The sequence below is a fragment of the Emys orbicularis genome, chromosome 11 (genome assembly GCF_028017835.1).
Source record: "Emys orbicularis isolate rEmyOrb1 chromosome 11, rEmyOrb1.hap1, whole genome shotgun sequence".
Classification (NCBI taxonomy): domain Eukaryota; kingdom Metazoa; phylum Chordata; order Testudines; family Emydidae; genus Emys; species Emys orbicularis.
Window position 1 is genome coordinate 18,174,826 of NC_088693.1, and position 20,154 is coordinate 18,194,979.

Below are 20,154 nucleotides of genomic sequence, written 5' to 3' on the forward strand. Positions count from 1 at the left end.
CTCCAACAGCCAATGAGTTGCTTTCCAGTAACTGGTAACTCCACTTATTTCCCCTTCCTCCTTGATGCTTCTAGACCAGTGGTCTGCAAACAGTTGGGGGCACTAAGGAACATTTGTGGGGGGCATAGCGGGGCCCGGGCTAGTCCCCACGGGGGGGCAGGGAGGGAGTGCTATCTGTTTCACTCTGTTCCTGCTCCTGGCCCAGCTGTGGCTCTGGCCCCGGCCCTGACTGTAGGTGTGTTCCCAGCCATGGCCCTGACTGTGGCTTCATTCTTGGCCCCAGCTCGGAGGGGGTTTGGGGGGCAAGGGGGAGCACCAGGTAAAAAGTTTGGGGAACACTGTTCTAGACAGTTCTATAGTTTACTGCCTACACATCAGAATAACAAAAAATGTCCCTATCACTTCCATTTTAACTTTTTACGACTAGCTAGCTTTGCTTCAGATTGAAATTAGAGCCTTAAATTGTTAATATAAAAACAAAATATGTTCATATAAATATTTCAGTGGCATAACATCAAAAATATGAGTGGTGTGTGGGGGTTTTCACAGCCCTAGGTACTTAACCCAACAAGCGCATTTGTAAGGAAGACATCAGGTTTTAAATAGCAAGTGAATGACTATATTTGGAGAGCCATATCTATATATTTTAATAACTGGCATTTCTGAAATGTGAACACTGATATTTTAAATCAGGTTAACAACGATGTTCTCATTGAATTACATGCTGCACTAAGAGCACAGGCATCTTCACTCTTTCTGTGAAATTGTCTGTTTTGATTGATGATCAAAAATGGGATTCCTGCCACCTGCCAAAATCCTCTTACACCATTTTAGTAATCTTGTCTCCAGAGTTCTTTTAAATCTGAGGCATATGTTAACACCATGCTCTCTTAAACTTAATGTGATATTTTTCATTTTTATTTTATTTTTTTTAGAAAAGGCACGAAAGTATTTTCCCTTTGCTACTTTCTGTACGTACTGTAGTGGCTGCATAGTAACTGAGAAAACACTTTTATACCTTATTTTATGTGTTGATTAAACTTAACTGAAATGAAATTCAGAATTCTTTATTTTTCTCCTCACAGAACTCGTTCTCAGACTTAGTTATCTTTAAGCCTTTGTTATTTAGATCATCCAAATGGTTTCCTTTTAAAACTTCAAGCTTGGCATACTTGTAGTCTTCAGTGAGGAGCATATATACCGCTAGAGGTAGTGATTGCTGAGAGGCTACCTACCCTCACAAGTGAGTAGTTAAAATGAAATATTTAAAAATTAATTCTGAAGGAACTTTATTCTGCACGTTTTCCTGATGGTTTTATGATGAGTTTGAGTGACAAATCCCTTGCATTCCCCTTATATTTAGCCTATGGTGAAGCAAAAGTAGCAAATGTTTATGCTATGTCTGTTTTCAGTTGTATTAACTAGAGTTAAGACTGTACCAAAAAGTTCAGTCTAGACAAGGCACAAGACTTATTAGGATGGCAGTGCTAATGACAGATATCTGATGCTGATCTGTCCACTAGGAAATTGAAATTAACCCATTTTACTTAAGCTAAGAAACAGCTGCAAAAGGTGATTAAATTGTTAAAAAGGAAGGCTTGAGAAGATAGAGCTCTCTTGAACATTTGTGCTGTTCCAACTCTTGGCAGTTTGACCAGAATACTCCCTGATAATCAGCTTATAGCTGCAAACTGAATGCCTCTTATTACTTAAATGAAAATTTTTTTTAAATGTGCCCTCTGATAAAAGGAATGCAAGCTCTTTGTTTCGCCACCTAACCTTAAGTACTTCTATTATGCTCTAAAGTGAAAGGTATGAAATAAAATACTGTCAGAATAAAATTTTAAGTACTCATGGTAGGTGGATCTCCATATGAGTAGCTCAGCTGTCCTTGCATCTTGAAGAGTATGTGTTCCTCACTGACATGCTATGTCTGAAGTTTCAAGGAAACCATTTCTTACCTGAATAAGTATCTTCAAAAATGGTTAACTTGAGTAACAATACCAAAAAACTCTAGCGTAGACAAGGCCATGGAAATCAAGGGTTGAATGGACATGGAGACCTCTCACCTTTGAAAGTGGCCCTGCTCAGTAAAAGTTGAGGCACATTGAGAAGTTGATGGATGCAGGAAGCATTCTAATGCTATACCTGATATTTGGGTAAGTAGAACTCCAGTACTGTCAGTCAGACATCTCTCATAGAATTTCAATGGAAATTATTGGAGACGTAACTGCTTAACAATTATTTGATCAAGCGAGACTTAGTCGCATAGAATTCTCTGGCAGAAGCAGGGATAGAATCCAGTTTTCCAGTGCAACATTCAGCTGCCTTGACCATGAGACCCTCCTTTCTCTTTGTGCAATCCCTTGGTTCATTCACTGTGCATCTTTCAACTTCTGCAACAAATGAGGCAGGGGGTTTACAGACAACAGCCTCTTTGCTATGCAACCCTGTTTCATATCCAGTCCGCTGAATGAGGCAGGTATCCTGGGGCGGGTGGGGAGTGTGTGATCATGTAATTAAAGGCTTTATTAAATGAATGTGCACAAGGGGGCCAAATTAAGGTTGCCTGTACAATCTTAATTCTGGGACTTCCTAATTTTTGCAGGCTTGACTTTGCAACCTTAATAATGTTCTGTTAATGTAGTTTTGTGTGGAATTTCCTATCTTTTTTTTTTAAAAAAGGAAACTGAAAAAACAGATTCCATCATATAAGATATTGACACCCACATAGTTCATTAGCAGCATTAGACTTTCTGCTCCACCACACAGACGTGTGCCACTTGAGCTAATGGAGTAACTGATGGCAGTGTCATCCTTCTATGTGGACCAGCACTTAAAGGGGGCTAAAAAATGCACATTGCCAGTGGGTTTCCACAGATACTTGCTGATTGCAACGGAATGGTGAGATTCTGGTTTTTTGGGTTTCATTCCAGCCTCTGGAGGGAAGTGTGCAGTAGTGGACGGAGACTTTTAGCTGTTCTCACTTCTCTGCCTCATCCCCACCTCAGTTTCACCCCTTCTGCCCCATCACTTCCAACCTGTTTCTTTCCCAGTTCTCTTTCCTACCCTGAGTTCCTCATCACAGTCCCACTTTCTGTTTCTCCGGCTTCTCATTCCAGTCTTCCTGCTCAACCAACCCTAATATCCTACCCTCCAGGACTCTCTGCCAGAGTCCCAGTCTCCCCCTCCACTCCTGTCCCCCTGACCTCCAGATTCCTTGTCCAATTTCCCCACACTTCAGCTCCTTGTCAGATCTGACACTTTCCCCATACTCGCACATCTTCCCTTGCCCCATCCCTCCCCATCTCAGAGTCCCAGTCTCATCAGGTACTTTGTTTCCCTCCACCCTGGTCTGGCTCTTATCCCCTTTGCATTTGAGTCTGGTGTCTAACACATCCACATTGACTGGGTACCAGCAAGAGGGTCACTGAAAGTACAGCAGGCACAGGTTCCCTGCTCTTAGTTCCTGTGCTTGGCCCAGAATAGCAATTGCAAGGAAAGTCTGGCTTTGTAACCCTGGATTGGAGCATGCTCACTTATTCTGTTGGGATGGTTCACATACCTCTGGTTATACATAGTAGCTGTGAGTAGCTAGAGTGTGCTCAGTACACACAGAATCTTCAAGATTTTAGTTGTCTTTGTGTTCTGAAACTTTTCAAAAATTATGACTGGGCCAAGTTTGAGCAGGTTTTCACGAGAACAGCACAAGGCACTTCCCTAACAATGTACCTCCTACTAATTTGCAAGTTCCTATTCCAGAGCATGATAGTGCTCCTCAAAGAAAAGGTCACCAGAATTTTTTTAAATGACAAAACGTTATTCTGTTGTCTGGTTCTCAAGCAGCTGAACCAGTCTGGCTGAAACTTTCAAAATAAATTTAGCTTGAGGCAGATACCTGGCATGGAAAACTCAGTTTAAGTGGTTCAGGTTTGACGGTTATAAGTAACTGAAAACTGGATTTTATAGAAAGTGTAGGGCAACCTTAATAATACCTTTTTTACATTAAAGTATAACATCAACAAATTGTAGTTAATTTTGTTGCAAGAAGGAAACAGAACTTAAATGTGAAATGCAGTTTATTTGGGGAAGTAAAATACTAAATGCTGCAGGTAAATATATCCAAAGAACACAGGGAGGCTATTTCCTTTTTCTTAGGGAGCTGTGTAGGCAATTGCTGCCTGTGATCCAGCTTTAGCGAGGAAACTTTAGGTCGGGGTAATCAATAGGCAGACCATGGCCAAATCCAGACCGCCAGAGGCTTTTGAACAGACCCCAAAATCTTTGTATTTGCTGGTGGTGGTGGTTGTTATTTATTTATTTATTAATTATTACTTTCTCTGGAGTCTGGACCTTGACCAAGAAATTTGGACCTTGACAAAAAATAGGCTATCCCTGCTTTAGGTTTTTTAATTGCATATTGCTGTAGCTCAAAGGAGGCCCAGATTTGCTGTTTGTGTTCCTTTTAGTTTGCTAAACTTTAAGGTTTATAGAAAAATTAAGAGAAACATTAAGAGGGTCTTTTTGTTTTCTTAATGTTAAGTGAAACAGTTGAAAATATCTGCTTCTAATCAGAGGTGACTGATTTCAGTTGTCCATAGTTTGTCCACTTTAATAACAAGAAAAACAAGTATTTGATTTTTAGGATATCCCCCATCTTGGCTCAATGGAAAGGGCTACGATACCCATTGACGGTGTAAAGCAAGTAATTTCATTTGGGATTTTTGTTAAACTGTGACTACTGTGAAGATCCATTTATAATTAAGGCTGCAAGTTTGTCACGGAAGTCACAGATTCCGTGACCTCCATGACTTCTGCAGCGGCTGGTGCTCCTGCCTCAGGGGAAGCTCAGGCAGCTACCCTGCGCCAGGGGCACCGGCAGCTGCTGGGGCAGTCTCAGGCCACCTCCCCCTCCCAGCAGCAGAGTTTGGGTGTGGATTGAGGCACGGGACAGGGTGAGGCAGGCTCTGGGCAGCGCTTACCTGGAGGGCTCCCCGGAAGCAGCGACATCCTCCCCCTCACCCAGCTGCTAGGTGGAGGCGTGGCCAGGCAGCTCTGCGGGATGCCTTCACCCAGAGCGCTGGCTTCGCAGCTCCCATTGGCCAGGAACTGCGGCCAATGGGAGCTGCGGGGGCGGTGCCTGCAGGCAGAGGCAGCATGCACTGCAGAGCATGTTTTAGTTGGGTATATAGTAAAAGTCAGGGACGGGTCATGGGCCAGGAATTTTTGTTTACTGCCCGTGACCTGTCCGTAGCTTTTACGATAAATACCCGTGACTAAAACGTAGCCTTAATTATAATTCATATCTGCCTGAGCTTTGTATCAATATGTAGCTTAAAATGTTTGTTGCTACAATAAATAACACATCTAATTGACACTCAATGGGCAGATTGTTTCTTACTGTTGGTCTACATACAGAAGTTGTACTATAACTTCAGTCTGCTTTAAAATTGATAAACAATTTGTAAACCCTGGATGAATGCTCTTAAAACCATTTACAGTTATATCAATTAAAATTAATCTGGTGTAACTTCTGCAGCAAGACAAGGCCTTATTTCTTTATCCTGTAAATTTGTCTTGGTTGACCATATTATAATCTTAACTGTACAGTTTTAACACAATTTTATGTATCACTTGATAACTTTTGGAATAAGAAGTGAAAGGTCAGGTTTCCTTGATACAGAAAAATGAGTTGGCAGACATTTTAGAATTAACTATTCACTCTATTGTTTGCCTGAAAAAATGGGAGTGGCAAATACAAAATGCACTTTCTCAAAAGATCAGCTCCTTTAAATATTAATTTTTTTCAGCTTTGGAGAAATAGGAACCTATTTATGTACTCTGATCCTGAAAACTGACATCTAGGAACTGGGCTATAGAACAGTGCCTCTGTTCTGGCATTGTATACAAATATTAAAGAATATTTTTATTGAATTTTACAAATACTGTGCCAGTTATGGCAGTCTGCATTGAGGTCTTATTGGTCCTTAAAGTGGGTGTATATCGTTTATCCTTCCCCAGAGTAATTTGTATTCAAACATGCATTCTAGTTCATGAATCCTGGTGTGCTTAATGCATCCCAGGCACACATTTTGTGTTCAGTATTATGGGACTGTTCAGACCAGAGGTACTCCTGTGAAATCATTGGTCATGTTATTGTCTCATACTTCCGATCCATTAGCATTTTGATTGCTTGCCAAGTGTCTGTGCCAAATGGGGTTTGTGCTTGCTTCTGACCGTCAACAGCTAGTGGATCTCCCTGGGACTCTGCTTCACCTTTTTCATAACAAAAGATAGTATCAGAGTTCACTCACTTCTGGGCTTAATCTTTACTTGAATGAACTGTCTGAATTTAGTAAATTTCAAAAGAAATATCCTATTCTAACCTGTGTCTGGAAAACTGTTTTACCTGTGAATAGTCACATAGACTTTAATGCCAGAAGGGGACCATGATTATCTAGTCTGACCTCCTGCACATTGCAGGCCACAGAACTTCACCCAGGCACTCCTGTGATAGACCCGTAACCTCTGGCCGAGTTACTGAAGTCCTTGAATCATGATTTAAAGACTTCAAGTTACAGAGAATCCACCATTTACTGTAGTTCAAACCAGCAAGTGACCCATGCTGCAGAGGAGGTGGGAAAAAAACAACCCAGCGCAGGGCTTTGGAGCGGAGCCCGGAGCTGGAGCGCGGAGCAGCTCCAGAGCAGTGGAGCTGCAAGTTTTTGCTTGGAGCTGGAGCGGAGCCGGAGCACAGCTCCAAAGCCCTGAATAGTCTCTGCCAATCTGACCTAGGGGAAAATTCCTTCCTCTCCCCAAATATGGTGATCAGTTAAACCCTAAGTATGTCAGTGAGACCTACCAGGCAGACACCTGGGAAAGAATTAATTGTAGTAACTCAGAGCCCTCCCCACCTACTGTCCCATCTCCAGCCCTTGAAGATATTAGCTTCCAGCAGTCGCAGAGGGGCCACATGCCATTTTAGGCCATATAATCATATCATATTTCCTCCATAAATTTATCAAGTTCAGTCTTGAAACCAGTTAGGGTTTTTTTCCCCCCTATTGCTCCCCTTGGGAGGCTGTTTCAGAACTTTACTACTCTGATGGTTAGAAATCTTCATCAAATTTCAAGCCCAAACTTGTTGTTGGCCAGTTTAGATCTTTTTTTCTTGTGCCAACATTTGCCCTTATCTTAGATGACCCCTCTCCCTCCCTGGTGTTTATCCCTCTCTTGTATTTAGAGCAAGCAATCATGTCTCCCCTCAGCCTTAGTTTGGTTAGTCTTGCTCCGCAAGTGTCCTCTCGTAAGGTAGGTTCTCCATTCCTCTGATTTTCCCAGTATCTCTTCTCTGCACCTGTTCCAGGTTGAATTAATCTTTCTTAAACATGGGAGACCAGAATTGCACACACTATTCCAAATGAGGTCTCACCAGTGCCTTGCATAATGGTAATAACACTTCTCCATCTCTACTGGAATCTCTACCTCGTCTGATTCATCCTAAGATTGCATTAGCCATTTTCATGGCTGCATCACATTGGTGGCTCAGTCATCCTGTGATCAACCAATACATCCAAGTCTTTCTCCTCCTCTGTTGCTTTCAACTGATATGTCCCCAGCTGATTGATAGAAATTCTTGTTTGTTCCTGAGTGCATGACTTTAAACTATTACATTTCATCACATTTCCATTATTTCAGTTTTCAAGGTCATCCAAATCATCTTCTATGATAGTCTGGTCCTCCTCCGTGTTGTCAATACCTCCCAACTTTGTCATCCACAGATTTTATTAGTGCACACGCATTTTTTGTGCCACGGTCATTAATGAAAATAAGTAATATTGATCCCAAGACCGATTCCTGATGAGCTCCACTAGTAACATCCCTCCAGCCTGACAGTTCACCTTTCATTATGACCTGTGGTAGTCTCCTCTTTATCCAGTTCCTTTCCCTACCTTTTAGTTCTCATTTTAATCCCCATCTTCTCCAGTTTAACTAATTTTCCATGTGGAAATGTGTCAGTGCCTTACTGAAATCCAAGTAGATTTGATCTGCTGCATTTCCTTTGTCTAGAAAATAACTTATCTTCTCAAAGAAAGACATCAGGTTGGTCTGGCACAATCTGCCAGTTTTTTCCAAAGTACCATTTATCTCTGTATTCTTAACTACTGTTTCAAAATTTGTTGCAAGACCTTTCATACAATTGAGGTCAGCCAACAGATTTGTAGTTTCCTGGATCACTTTTTTCCCCTTAAAAATAGGTAGTATATTAGCAATGCTCCAGTCATAGAGTACGGACCCCAGGTTTATGGGTTAATTTAAAATCCTTGCTGTAGGGCTTGCAATTTCATGTGCCGGTTCCTTTAATATTAATGGCTGGAGATTATCCAGGCCCCCTGATTTGATCCCATTAAGCTGTTTGTTTGACTTCCATCTCGGATGTGGTAATTTTCTACTTCCATATCCTCATACTCATTAGCCACCCTTATCTTGACCTAAGCCTCGTTACCTTTATTAAAAACTGAGGCGAAGTATTCATTTAGGTGTTGGGCCATGCTTGGTAATTGCAAAAAGTAACCCATCCTCGGTGTTCTAGTCGTCCCACTTTACTTGTTTTCTTTTTATTTATATGGCTAAAAAACCTTTTACTATTGGTTTTAATTTCCTTTGCATAGTTCAACTCTGCTTAGCTTTTGGCAGTTCACATTTTTCCTAAACTTTCTGACCTCCAAGAGGTAGCTATCCTTGCTGCTCCATCCCTTCTTCCATTCCTTGTAAGATTTCTGCTTTCCCTTAATAACCTGTTTGAGATCCTTGTTCATCCAGTTTGGTCTGCAACCCTTCGCTACGAATTTTTTCTCCTTGCTTGGGATGCAGGCTTCAAATAGTGTCTACAACTTTGACTTAAAGTAAATCCAAGCCTCTTCCACATTGAGATCCTTGTTCTTCCCTAACTACTTGCCCTAATTTATTAAAGTTTGCCCTTTTGAAAAATCAAGGACCCTAATTACAGACTATTTTTGTTTATCCTTCCATTTAGTTTAAACTGAATTTGGCACATGAATCGCTTGAACCAAGGTTTTCCTCTGCAACCAGTTCTTTGGTGAGGTCCTTGCTACTTACCAATACTAAATCTAAAATGGAATCCCCTCTTGGTTCGGTGACTATCTGATGAAAAAAATCTGTCCGCTCTCTGTCAGAATTAATTTGGCCTGAAACATTTCTTGATCATAATATAGCTTAATGCTTACAATTTTTCCCCCTCTATAAGCTGAGTAGGAGAACTCTACCATACTGAAATTCAGCTAGGGTAACTGTCTTCATTTTTTACTCTTGCATATTGTCTCATCTCTAGTACGGACTCTCTAATACTTTTTGCAATTACCAATTCACCCCCTACATGTAACTTTAGGTCCTGCTTGCACTAGAAAATTTTTTTTTTTTTTTTTTTAAACTAAAAATTATCCTCTCTTACAGATAATCTCTCCTACTGCATTGTTTTTGGCTGCGAAAGTGGAAGAACAGCCACGAAAACTCGAACATGTTATCAAAGTAGCACATGCCTGTCTTCATCCTCAAGAGCTACAGCTGGATACAAAAAGTGATGTATGTGGAAGTGATACTTTAAATCTAATTGTAATTCTTCTTAAGATACAGTTGACACCTCAGATGAGTTGCTGTACTACGTTCTTGACTGGATTAATGCCATCTGCCAACTCTACAAGACGCTTCTCTGCTTAAATCAAATAATTTATCTGTTGTGTAACTTAATAGCGCAGCCATTAGTGGACCTATCACAATTACTTAATATTTCATGCAAACTAAGACCTCTAATTCCCTTTCTAAAAGGACACTTGTGCATGTAATAAGAACTTTCTATGATGTAATGCATTAAACTTTTGTGATAGGTGTCCAGGTTAATCTTGATTAACATATCATAAGGACAACAGTATCTTTTATATCCTTATGTATTTTTTAATGTTTTTCCCAATTTAGCTACAGTAGAACCTCAGAGTTACGAACACCTTGGGAATGGAGGTTGCTCGTAACTCTGGAATGTTCGTCACTGAACAAAAAACATTATGGTTGTTCTTTCAAAAGTTTACAACTGAACGTTGTCTTAATACAGCTTTGAAACTTTATTATGAAGAAGAATGTTGCTTTTAACCATTTTAATTTAAATGAAACAAACACAAAAACAGTTTCCTTACCTTGTTAAATCTTTTTTAAACTTTCCCTTTATTTTTTAGTAGTTTACATGTAACACAGTACTGTACTATATTTGCTGCTTTTTTTTTTTTCTTGCTTTTTTTTTTTGGTCTCTGATGCTGCATGATTGCATACTTCTGGTTCCAAATGAGGTGTGTGGTTGACTGGTCAGTTCGTAGCTCTGAGGTTCTACTGTATTGGAAAAGGAAATTTCCCCATCATCAGCAATCATACCTTTTCTTGTAGTATACAGTACTTATTTGCATGCTCAGTTACGAAAATAGTTCTCACAGACAGGGCCGGCTCCAGGCACCAGCTGAGCAAGCTGGTGCTTGGGGCGGCAGATTGTTGGAGGCGGCATTCTGCCCAGTCCTAGGGCAGCACGGCCGCTTTTTTGTTTTTGTTTTGTTTTGTTGTTCCGCTCTGGCCGCCCTGTAGGGGGTGGCGGCGCGGAGAACCAGAGCGCCCTGCAGGGCAGTCCTCTTCCTTCCCTCCCCGCCGACCGGAGCAGAGCCCTCGCGGCAGGAGGCAGCGCAGCGGGAGGGGCTGCGTGGCAGCGCCCCTGCTGTAGCCCTGGCTGCCCCCTTCTCTCTCTCTCCCGCCCGCTCCCTCCTCTTCCCCCCCCCCCCCCAACCCCCCGGTGCTCTGGCTGCGCTGCCGCAGGTGGTTTTTTTTTTTTTTTTTTTTTTGCTTGGGGGGGCCAAAAAGCCAGAGTCGGCCCTGCTCACAGATTTGATTTATGCTACTGCTCATTGAGTGGCTAATTGCCTTTTTGATAGCAGAAAAGTTGCAGTTAACTGTTCTTAAAGTTGAGAATCCAAATGTGTATCAGGATATAGTAAATCAAAGGTAAGTAAATTTGAGGTCTTAACGGAGGTCTTTACATGTTGCCCATACCATTTCTATTTGAGACTTTAGTAAGTACAATAAATTTCTCTAGTAGGTCTTGACAGTAACTTATTTTTTTTTACATTTCAGGCATACCTTCAACAGGCCCAAGAACTGGTTATACTTGAAACAATAATGCTTCAAACTTTAGGTATGTTATTTTAAATGGCATCTAGCCTGCACAAGAATATGCTCTGCATGCAATCAGTTGAATGTGCATCCATTACAGTGGATCCCCAATACCATTGGCCTTTAGCAGACCCTTTCTGTTGCAATTTACTTTAACTGAGAAGAATATTTGCACTGTTAGCATGTAGGCTATATTAAGTTCGACAAATATTACTTAAATAGCTATTGTTGCCACACTTTGGGAGGTTAAAATGTGCAGTGCCTTTTCAAATAGGTTTGGCACCAAAACCAATATCTGAACACAGATCAATCAATGCATGATAATATTTTTGTTTAAGTGCATAGTTGTGTAGAACTCAGTTTAATAAGAAGAAAAATGAAGCTGCAAGGTGACTACAGAATTGTACCTCATCTAATGTTCTTAAAGTTGAATGCTAGTAATGCTGTGGATAAAGTCTATTTTTAAAAAAATTTCAGAGAACGAGTGATCTTTTTAATAACTCTTGGCATTTCAGAAATTGGATAGTTATTTTTAAATGCAGTCAATCTTTGGTTCAAATTACGTTTATAAACTCTTGTAGTGTCATTTTTGATTTATCACCAGAGCCAAGTAGAGAAATACTTACTTAGTCACATAAGGTTACATGCCACACTGAAGTCTGCAGGTCTCTTCAAACAAATGATAAAAGCTTTATACCAAACTCTGTGCCCCCTTTTGTTTGTTGTGCTTTGTTTTTATAACAGAGGGAAAGTAATGCAATTGACATGGTCAGAATTGTTCTTAGTGACATCACCATTTGCAAAATCATTTCATTTTATGGTTTGAAACTTAAACCGTTTTCTTGGCTGCAAAGTATATGTGAATTTTTCATATTAGCAAACAAGAGACCTGACTTAATAAAAGCCATAGAAAGCGCATTTTTTTTCTGGTTTTATTCTATATCATTTGTACAAAAGAATTGTGAAATAAGGGTCAAATCCTAGTTCCCTCATCTGGCTTATTGACATTGGGGAGAACTGTGATGTTCATCGGCTGCAGAGGGTGGGGTTTGATACATGGTAGATCTTTCTTTTGTACAAATACAAATCTACTGCAGTTTCTGAAACATTCTTAATTTTTCAGGTTTTGAGATTACCATTGAACATCCACATACAGATGTTGTGAAATGTACGCAGTTAGTGAGAGGTCAGTGATCTTCAATAAAATGATTTATGAAGTGTCTTCCCCAGTGTGAGTAAATATAATTGGCACACCTTTTCCCGTCAGTTCTCTGTTACCCAAAGAGCACTCTTTAAACTGATGTATTTCAGGTTACTAAAAGCCAGATCTCAAAAATTCTCCTTTAAATGTTAGTGGTCTGTATAATTCAGAAAAGTATATTGAATTTCCATGATGTTTCTACCAATTGTTAGTTCTCTCCCTTACTTTTTTCTGTCACTCTTCACTTCTCATTCCATGGTCCTATCATCTCACTCTTTCCTTCCATTCCATCAACTGACAGCCACAGGAGTAGTTATAGGTGGTCTCCTGTGGCTGATACTTATATTTGGAAGAAGCAAGTCCTTGGGATTCCTCATTACTTTACTCCTGCCCTTTTCCAGAACTGCCAAAAGATATTTGGGATGGCAATTCATGATTTCATTCATAAACAAGTGCTTTTCTTATAGTATCTGCTGCAGAATTAAATACATTAGAGGGCTAGTTAATTTGAATCTGCAACTTTATTGGTAGAAAGTTCTTCTATCCATGCAAAAGCATCCTGTGTCAGTGTTGAGTTCTGCTTTGTCAAGGCACACATCAGCAAGCAGTGACTGGCAGAGTACATAGGAGGTCTGCCACATGCAGACACTTTGAGAGATATGTGAACGATACTATAAATAAGAACAATATCCCTGTAATCCGAGAGCTGTTTTATTTTAATTGGAGTAGTGTTGGCAAGAAATGAAATAACCTATGTTCAACCAGTGATTGCATCCTTATGTAACCTTTTTCCACTAGCATGGCTATAGATAATAGGCTATTATTCTTTATAAGCCTTTTTAAGAAAAAAATTTCAGGAGATTATTCCATAGTCCTGTCTATTTTCAGAACTAAATAACCAAGATATAGAGTTTGAGTGGTTTTTCTATACATAGTGTAGGAAGAAATTACTTGGATAAACTTACTATAAATATACTTATTCTTCTTGTGCAGGTGTCTGGGACCACCTGCGTAGTTAGGGTTGCATTTTAAAAAGGCATACAGCTTCTTTTCTTTTAAAAATAGGGGCCACTGGTATGACTTTTGCAAATTAAAATTTATTTTGAAATTGGGGTGTGGCTGAAAATTGACCTTGGCAGTCTTGTGTCTCAATGATAGACTCCTCAAAAGATTTATGTCAGTCTATAGAAAAATAGCTGGAAGTTGATTCTGGTGCAATTGATAGGTTTTGTGTGTGGAATTTTTTTACCCATTTAGGGTAATTTTTAGTTGTTACTTGCATAAATAAAACTTGCATATGACTTGGACATATGCAAGCCTGATTGTGTGTATCTAGCTCCAATCTTCTCCATCAGATGAAATCTACATCAGGAACTACATTTTTCTGTTACTTTATCCTGCAATGGGGGAGGTTTTTTGTGAGCAGCTGTTAAATAAAATCTTAATCAGCAGCTTCACTTCTGCCCTTTAACCACCTTTCTGCAAACTTCCCTTTTACGTAGCTATCCTCTTCTGATACAGTCAGCTATTACATCAGACTTTCAAAATTACTAATGTTTCAAGGCTGGGGGTGGAATCTGGTAATGGTGTGTGTGTGTGTGTGTGTGTACACGGAAGGATGATTGAGGGGATCAGAATGAAGGTTGCAATGTATAGTCTGTGCCATGTGGTTGTAAGGGGTGTGCTTTATAAGCAGAGTATATTCTGTGAGGTGGCTAAACTTTACATTTCTTTGCTTTTTTCAGATGTATTGTCTGTAGCAACAAACTATGTATTGATGGTGTAAATATTCTTTATGAACATGTTGATGTTTAATGCTAATGTGCACTTAACATTAAGGATATTTTGTTAAACTGCATTTAAATCATACTACAGTTTAGGTGTGAAGACTCCAGTTATACCTGAAATTCTGTTCTTGTCTCTCCATACTAGACTAGATGAATATGAATTATACTAACCAAATCAGGATGAGTTTGACACAGTAGGATTGTAGCTTGATATATCTAGTGATGAAAAGTGCTAAGAGCTAGGTATATTGCATGATCCCAATTTAACATAATTTGGTGTTTATTCCTTGGCACCACAGTGTGGTGTTCTGTGGTGGATAAATGCTAAGTTTAGACGTTGAAAACTGGAGTGTTTAACATTGAACACAAACTATTGTCAGCATCAAATGCTTGGTGCCAAAGGGGTAGGATGGGGGGAGGGATAGCTCAGTGGTTTGAGCATTGGCCTGCTAAACCCAGGGTTGTGAGTTCAATCCTTGGGGGGGCCCTTAGGGATCTGGGGCAAAATCAGTACTTGGTCCTGCTAGTGAAGGCAGGGGGCTGGATTCAATGACCTTTCAGGGTCCCTTCCAGTTCTATGAGATAGGATGGGAGAGATACAATAATAATTTCATTTGCCAGAGGCAGCACCTTTTCTTAGTTAAGAAGCACTGTCTCCAGGAAAGCCCTTTCAGAGTGTTGTTAGTACAAACAGATCCCTATTTTGGGGATGTGCTGTCCACCCCATAGTAAAACCAATAACTTCCTAGGAAGCTCTCTCTGTTGGGTGGTGGGGAAAGAGGGACATTGATAAAAACTTCTAGTTGCAGAAGAAGATCCACAAGGTTAGCTGAGGCATATCCATACATTTGCCTTCCACAACAGCCACCAGAGCAGCCAGACAGAATTCTCTGGTAGCTCAAAAAAAACTGTTATTCACCTTCTCATAACTGTTTTTCGAGATGTGGTGTTCATGTCCATTCCAATCAGATGTGTGCACGATGGCCGGAAGATTTTTCCCTTAGCAGCATCCGTTGGGTCGGCCTGGTGCCTCCTGGAGTCACACCCTCATGGCGCCTGATATATAGCCCTGCCGACCCGCCACCCCTTCAGTTCCTTCTTGCCGGCTACTCCGACAGAGGGGTAGGAGGATGGGTATTGGAATGGACGTGAACAACACATCTCGAAGAACAAAAGTTACGAGAAGGTGAGTAACCGTTTTTTCTTCGAGTGCTTGTTCATGTCGATTCCAATCAGGTGCTACTTGCATGAGGCTTGGGGTAAAAAACTGGGAGGAAAATGTCCTGATTGAGGTGGAACTGTGACACCACCTTCGGGAGGAAGGCCGGATGGGACCTGAGCTGAACCTTGTCCTTAAAAAAAACACGGTGTAGGGCGGCTCGGACGTTAGAGCCCTGAGCTCAGACATCCTCCGGGCTGAAGTTACTGCCACCAGAAACGCAATCTTGTAGGAGAGGTAGAGCAGAGAGCTAGAGGCTCAAAGGGATGCCCCATGAGCCTAGGGAGGGCCAAGTTAAGGTCCCAAGCAGGAACCGGTTGGCGGACGTGCGCGTACAACCTGTCGAGGCCCTTCAGGAAGCGACTGGCCAGGGGGTTAGCGAAAACCGAGAGGCCCTGTACCCCCGGGTGGAGCCAGGTGTACTCTTATAGAAGACAAGGAGAGACCTTCCTGCTTTAGGTAGAAAAGGTAATCCAAAATCTGGGGCACTGAGGCTAGCGCCGGGGGAAAGTCGTGCTGAGCTGACCAGATTGAAAATCTCTTCCACTTGGCCAGGTACGTGGCCCTAGTGGAGGGTTTCCTACTGCCCAGGAGAACCTCTCTGACTTGTTCTGAACAGGAGAGCTCAAATGTATTCAGCCATGGAGCCTCCAGGCTATGAGATGCAGCGATTGCAGGTTCGGGTGCTGGAGCCGCCCGTGATCCTGTGTGAGAAGGTCTGGGAAGAGCGGCAGGGTAATCAGGGCTCTGACTGACATGTCTAGGAGAGACGTGTACCAATGCTGGCGGGGCCAGGCGGGTGCTATGAGAATGACCTGAGCCTGGTCTCTGCAGATCTTGAGCAGGACCTTGTGGACGAGCAGTATGGGTGGGAAGGCATATAGAAGCGGTCCCCCCTCAATGGAGGAGGAACACGTCCGCTTTGGAGCCTGGACTGTGATTCTAGAAGGAGCAGAACTGCTGACACTTCCTGTTGCGTCACGTGGCGAAGAGGTCGATCAGGGGATAGCCCCACCTCTGGAAGAGTGAAGATGCGACGTCCGGGCGAAGGGACCACTCATGGCTGTGTAAAGATCTGCTGAGGCGGTCCGCCAGCTCGTTCTGGACCCCTGGAAGGTATGACGCCTGTAGATCGACTGCGTGCTCTATATAAAAGTCCCATAACTTGAGGGCTTCCTGGCACGGGAGAGGAGCGTGCACCCCCCTGTTTATTGATATAGAACATCGCGGTCGTATTGTCTGTCATGACCGATGCACATTGACCTGCTAGATACGGGCGGAATGACTGATGCGCTAGGCGTACCGCCCTGAGCTCCCTGACATTGATATGAAGATGGAGATCTGTCTGTGACCAGAGGCCCTGCGTCCTGTGCTCCCCCAGATGAGCTCCCCACCCCAAGTCTAAGGCGTCCGTCACTAGCGTCAGGGATGGTTGTGGGGCAGCAAAGAGGACTCCTGAGCACACCTGCTGAGCGTCCTTCCACCACAGGAGTGAGTCGAGGATAGGGCAAGCCAGGGTCGCGATCCTGTCCAAGCTGTCTGGCAGGTCTGTACACTGATGCAAGCCACGACTGAAGCGGCCGAAGCCTGAGTCTGGCATGCCGAACCACGTACGTACAGGCCGCCATGTGGCTGAGAAGTTTGGGACAATTTCTCGCGGTGGTGGTGGGGAACGGTCTGAGTCCCTGGATCATGGCGTCGAGGGCCTGGAATCTCGCCTCTGGGAGGAATGTCCAGAACCTCCCCTATGAACTCTATCCTCTGGACCGGGGACAGAGTCGATTTCGTCTCGTTCAGTAGGAGGCCCAGATTCTCAAAGATGGCTCTGATGAATGCCACCTGAGCTGCCACCTGAGCCCTGGATCGGCCTTTGATCAGCCAGTCGTCGAGGTATGGGAACACCTGTATTTGATGTTTCCGCAGAAAGGCGGTGACGACTGCCATGCACTTGGTGAAGACTCAAGGTGCCGCTGACAGGCCGAAAGGGAGGACAGTAAATTGGTAATGGGAACTATTGACCACAAACTTGAGGAATTTTCAGTGGTTGTGCCCGATTGCTATGTGAAAATACGCGTCCTTCACGTTGAGGGCGGCATACCAGTCTGCTGGATCCAGTGAAGGGATAATGGAGGTCAGGGAGACAATGCGGAACCTGAGTTTCCTCACAAACTTGTTGAGGTCGCTCAGGTCCAGTATAGGCCTTAGGCCGCCTTTGGCCTTCGGTATTAGGAAATAGCGGGAATAGAAACCCTCGCCTCTGTGTTCCAGTGGAACCTCCTCCACCGCCCCTAGTGCTAGGAGCGACTGCACCTCCTGAATGAGAAGTTGTTTGTGAGAAGGGTCCCTGAAGAGGGACAAGGAATGGGGGTGGAAGGGCGGGAGGGCACAGAATTGGATGGAGTATCCCCTCTCTACCGTGCAGAACATCCAGCGGTCCGATGTTATACGGGACCATGTATGGTAGAAAGGGGATAGTCAGGAGGAAAAGGTAAGGCAGGGTGAATCCAGTCTCTGGAGTGGTGCGCCGTCCTCGACCGCACCTTCAAAAGGCCGGTTTAGGGCCAGAGGGCGGTTTGGGCTGACCTTGATTAGCGGAGGGATGTTGCCTTCTCCTACCGCTCTGGTTCCTCCTCCTAGAATTGTCCTGGCGGTTCTGCTGCTGGAACCTTTGAGGAGGTTGTGGGCGGAAGTGTCTCCGCTGTGTGGCGGGGATACGCAAGCCCAAGAATCTGAGGTTGGCTCGGGAATCTTTTAGGCTGTGGAGCTGTTTGTCCGTCTTCTCTGAAAACAGAGTCTCACCCTCAAACGGGAGGTTCTGAATTGTTTGTTGGACTTCGTAGAGAAGACTTGCAACCAGGCTCCCTGCCGCATAGCCAGCCCTGTCGCCATGACTCTTGTGGCAGCATCTGCAGCATCTAAGGCTGCCTGCAGTGAAGCGTGAGAGACTAATTTCCCTTCTTCCAACAAGGCGGTGAACTCTGATCGAGAGTCCGAAGGGATGAGCTCCGTGAACTTAGCCATGGAAGCACAAGTGTTATAAGAGTACCTGCTCACAATGGCCCGCTGGTTAGCAATATGGAGTTGTAAACCACCAGTGGAGTAGATTTTTTTCTACCCACGAGGTCCAGGCGTTTAGCATCTCTATTCTTTGGGGAAGGACCTTGGGAACCTTGACTCTCTCACTGGTTAGCCACATTGATGACCAGTGAGTCCGGAGGCGGATGGGAGTAGAGATGCTCAAAGTCTCTGGAGGGGATGAAATACCGGCGCTCATTGCGTTTGGCAGTGGGTGGCCGGGATCCCGGCATCTGCCATACAGTCTTGGTGGTGTCCACCACTGTCTTTATGAGGGATAACGCTACCCATGAAGGCCCTGAGGGTGCTAGGATGTCCACCATGGGATCCGTGTCCTCAACCACCTCCTCGGCCTTGATGCCCAAACCTTGGGCAGCCCTGCGGAGCAACTACTGTAGAACTCTGTTGTCCTCTAATGCAGGAGCTATGGACGTCCCTGCCAACTCTTCGTCCGGCGACGAGGAGGAGGAAGCGTGTACTATTGGTGGAAGCTCCCTGCCGTCTGCCCCGGACGGGTCACGTGACTCCCGGGGCAGCGTTGGAGGAGGTGGTGCTGATGCCAGGGCCGTAGGCGTCGTAGCCAACGTCAGCATCAGTCTTGCAGTAGGGAGCTGCATCGGCACGCTCGGAGGAGCCGCTGGGGTCCGGGGGCCAGGTGCCGACATTGGCACCTGGGCCGTAGGTGCCTGCATCAAGGTCGACAACGGTGCAGGCTTGGGAGATGGGTGTGTCGCCATCGTGAAGGCCAATGCCAAAGTCGGAGCCGAGCATGGTGCTGGAGTTGACGACGGTGCCGGAGGGAAAGGCGTCAGGACTGTAGGTGTCGGGTGCGTATGCACAGCAGAAGGGGGCACAAAAGTGGCAGAGGCGACTGAAGACATCGCTGAGCGTGGGTACTGGGTTCCTCCCAGGCCCTGGTGATAAGCCCAGGGAGTCCAGAAGGGCCACTGAGGCGGGTTCTGCCACTGCGGAGGCCACGCCTGATGCTCCCTTCTGTCTCTGCCCGACCTTGCTCTACAGCTTCTGCTCCTACTTGAGCGATAGGAGTCAGGCTCTGACTCTGAGGTCTCAGACACTGAAGACCATGGAGGAGCCACTCGGTGCCTCAAACGTCAAGAGCTCAGGGAGTGAGAAGGCTCTCTGTCGGAGCGTGTAGGTGCCGATGGACAAGGCGAAGGGGAGCGCCTCAACATCATAGTAGGCTTTCCCTTAGAATGCACTGGAGGATGGGGCTCCGTCTGCGCTGAGGGATCCTCCCTGGCAGGCAAGAACGGTGCCGTCAAGTGGAGGAGATCTCTGGCGGCCTGGTACACTTCCGTTGTGGACGGGAGCTGAAGCTGCTGCGTAGGCACTGGAGATGGAGGTGGGGCCGGATTCGACTGCCTCACCTGGACAGGAGTCGACACGGCCCTGGAAGGAGAAGCCGAGGAGTGGCCCACCTGGGGTCGCACTTCTTGAGGTCGCACTTCTTGAGGCTTAGTCGGAGGAGAACGGTCGTCTGGCTTTTTCTTCTTTTGAAGCACCGGCGAATGGGAGCGGTGCCTACGATCAGATGGGCCCTGTGAGGAGCCGGGGCGGTGCCGAGCATCCTTGGAGGAGTCCTTCCGAGGCGCTCCGCCGTAGGGGTTGGGTCTCTCGAGCCCGGGTCA

At 44.3% G+C, this 20,154-nt stretch overlaps 1 protein-coding gene across 3 annotated transcripts in view; it reads left to right on the forward strand.

Moving 5' to 3' along the window:
* The window catches only part of CCNT2 (cyclin T2), a 44,355-nt gene that overhangs the window by 8,100 nt on the left and 16,101 nt on the right, over window positions 1-20,154 (forward strand). For all 3 annotated transcript variants that reach the window (XM_065413370.1, XM_065413371.1, XM_065413372.1), the window contains 3 exons: window positions 9,475-9,603; window positions 11,185-11,245; window positions 12,347-12,409. In XM_065413370.1, coding sequence (XP_065269442.1) covers window positions 9,475-9,603; window positions 11,185-11,245; window positions 12,347-12,409 — 253 coding nt within the window. The remainder of the gene's footprint in view (window positions 1-9,474; window positions 9,604-11,184; window positions 11,246-12,346; window positions 12,410-20,154) is intronic.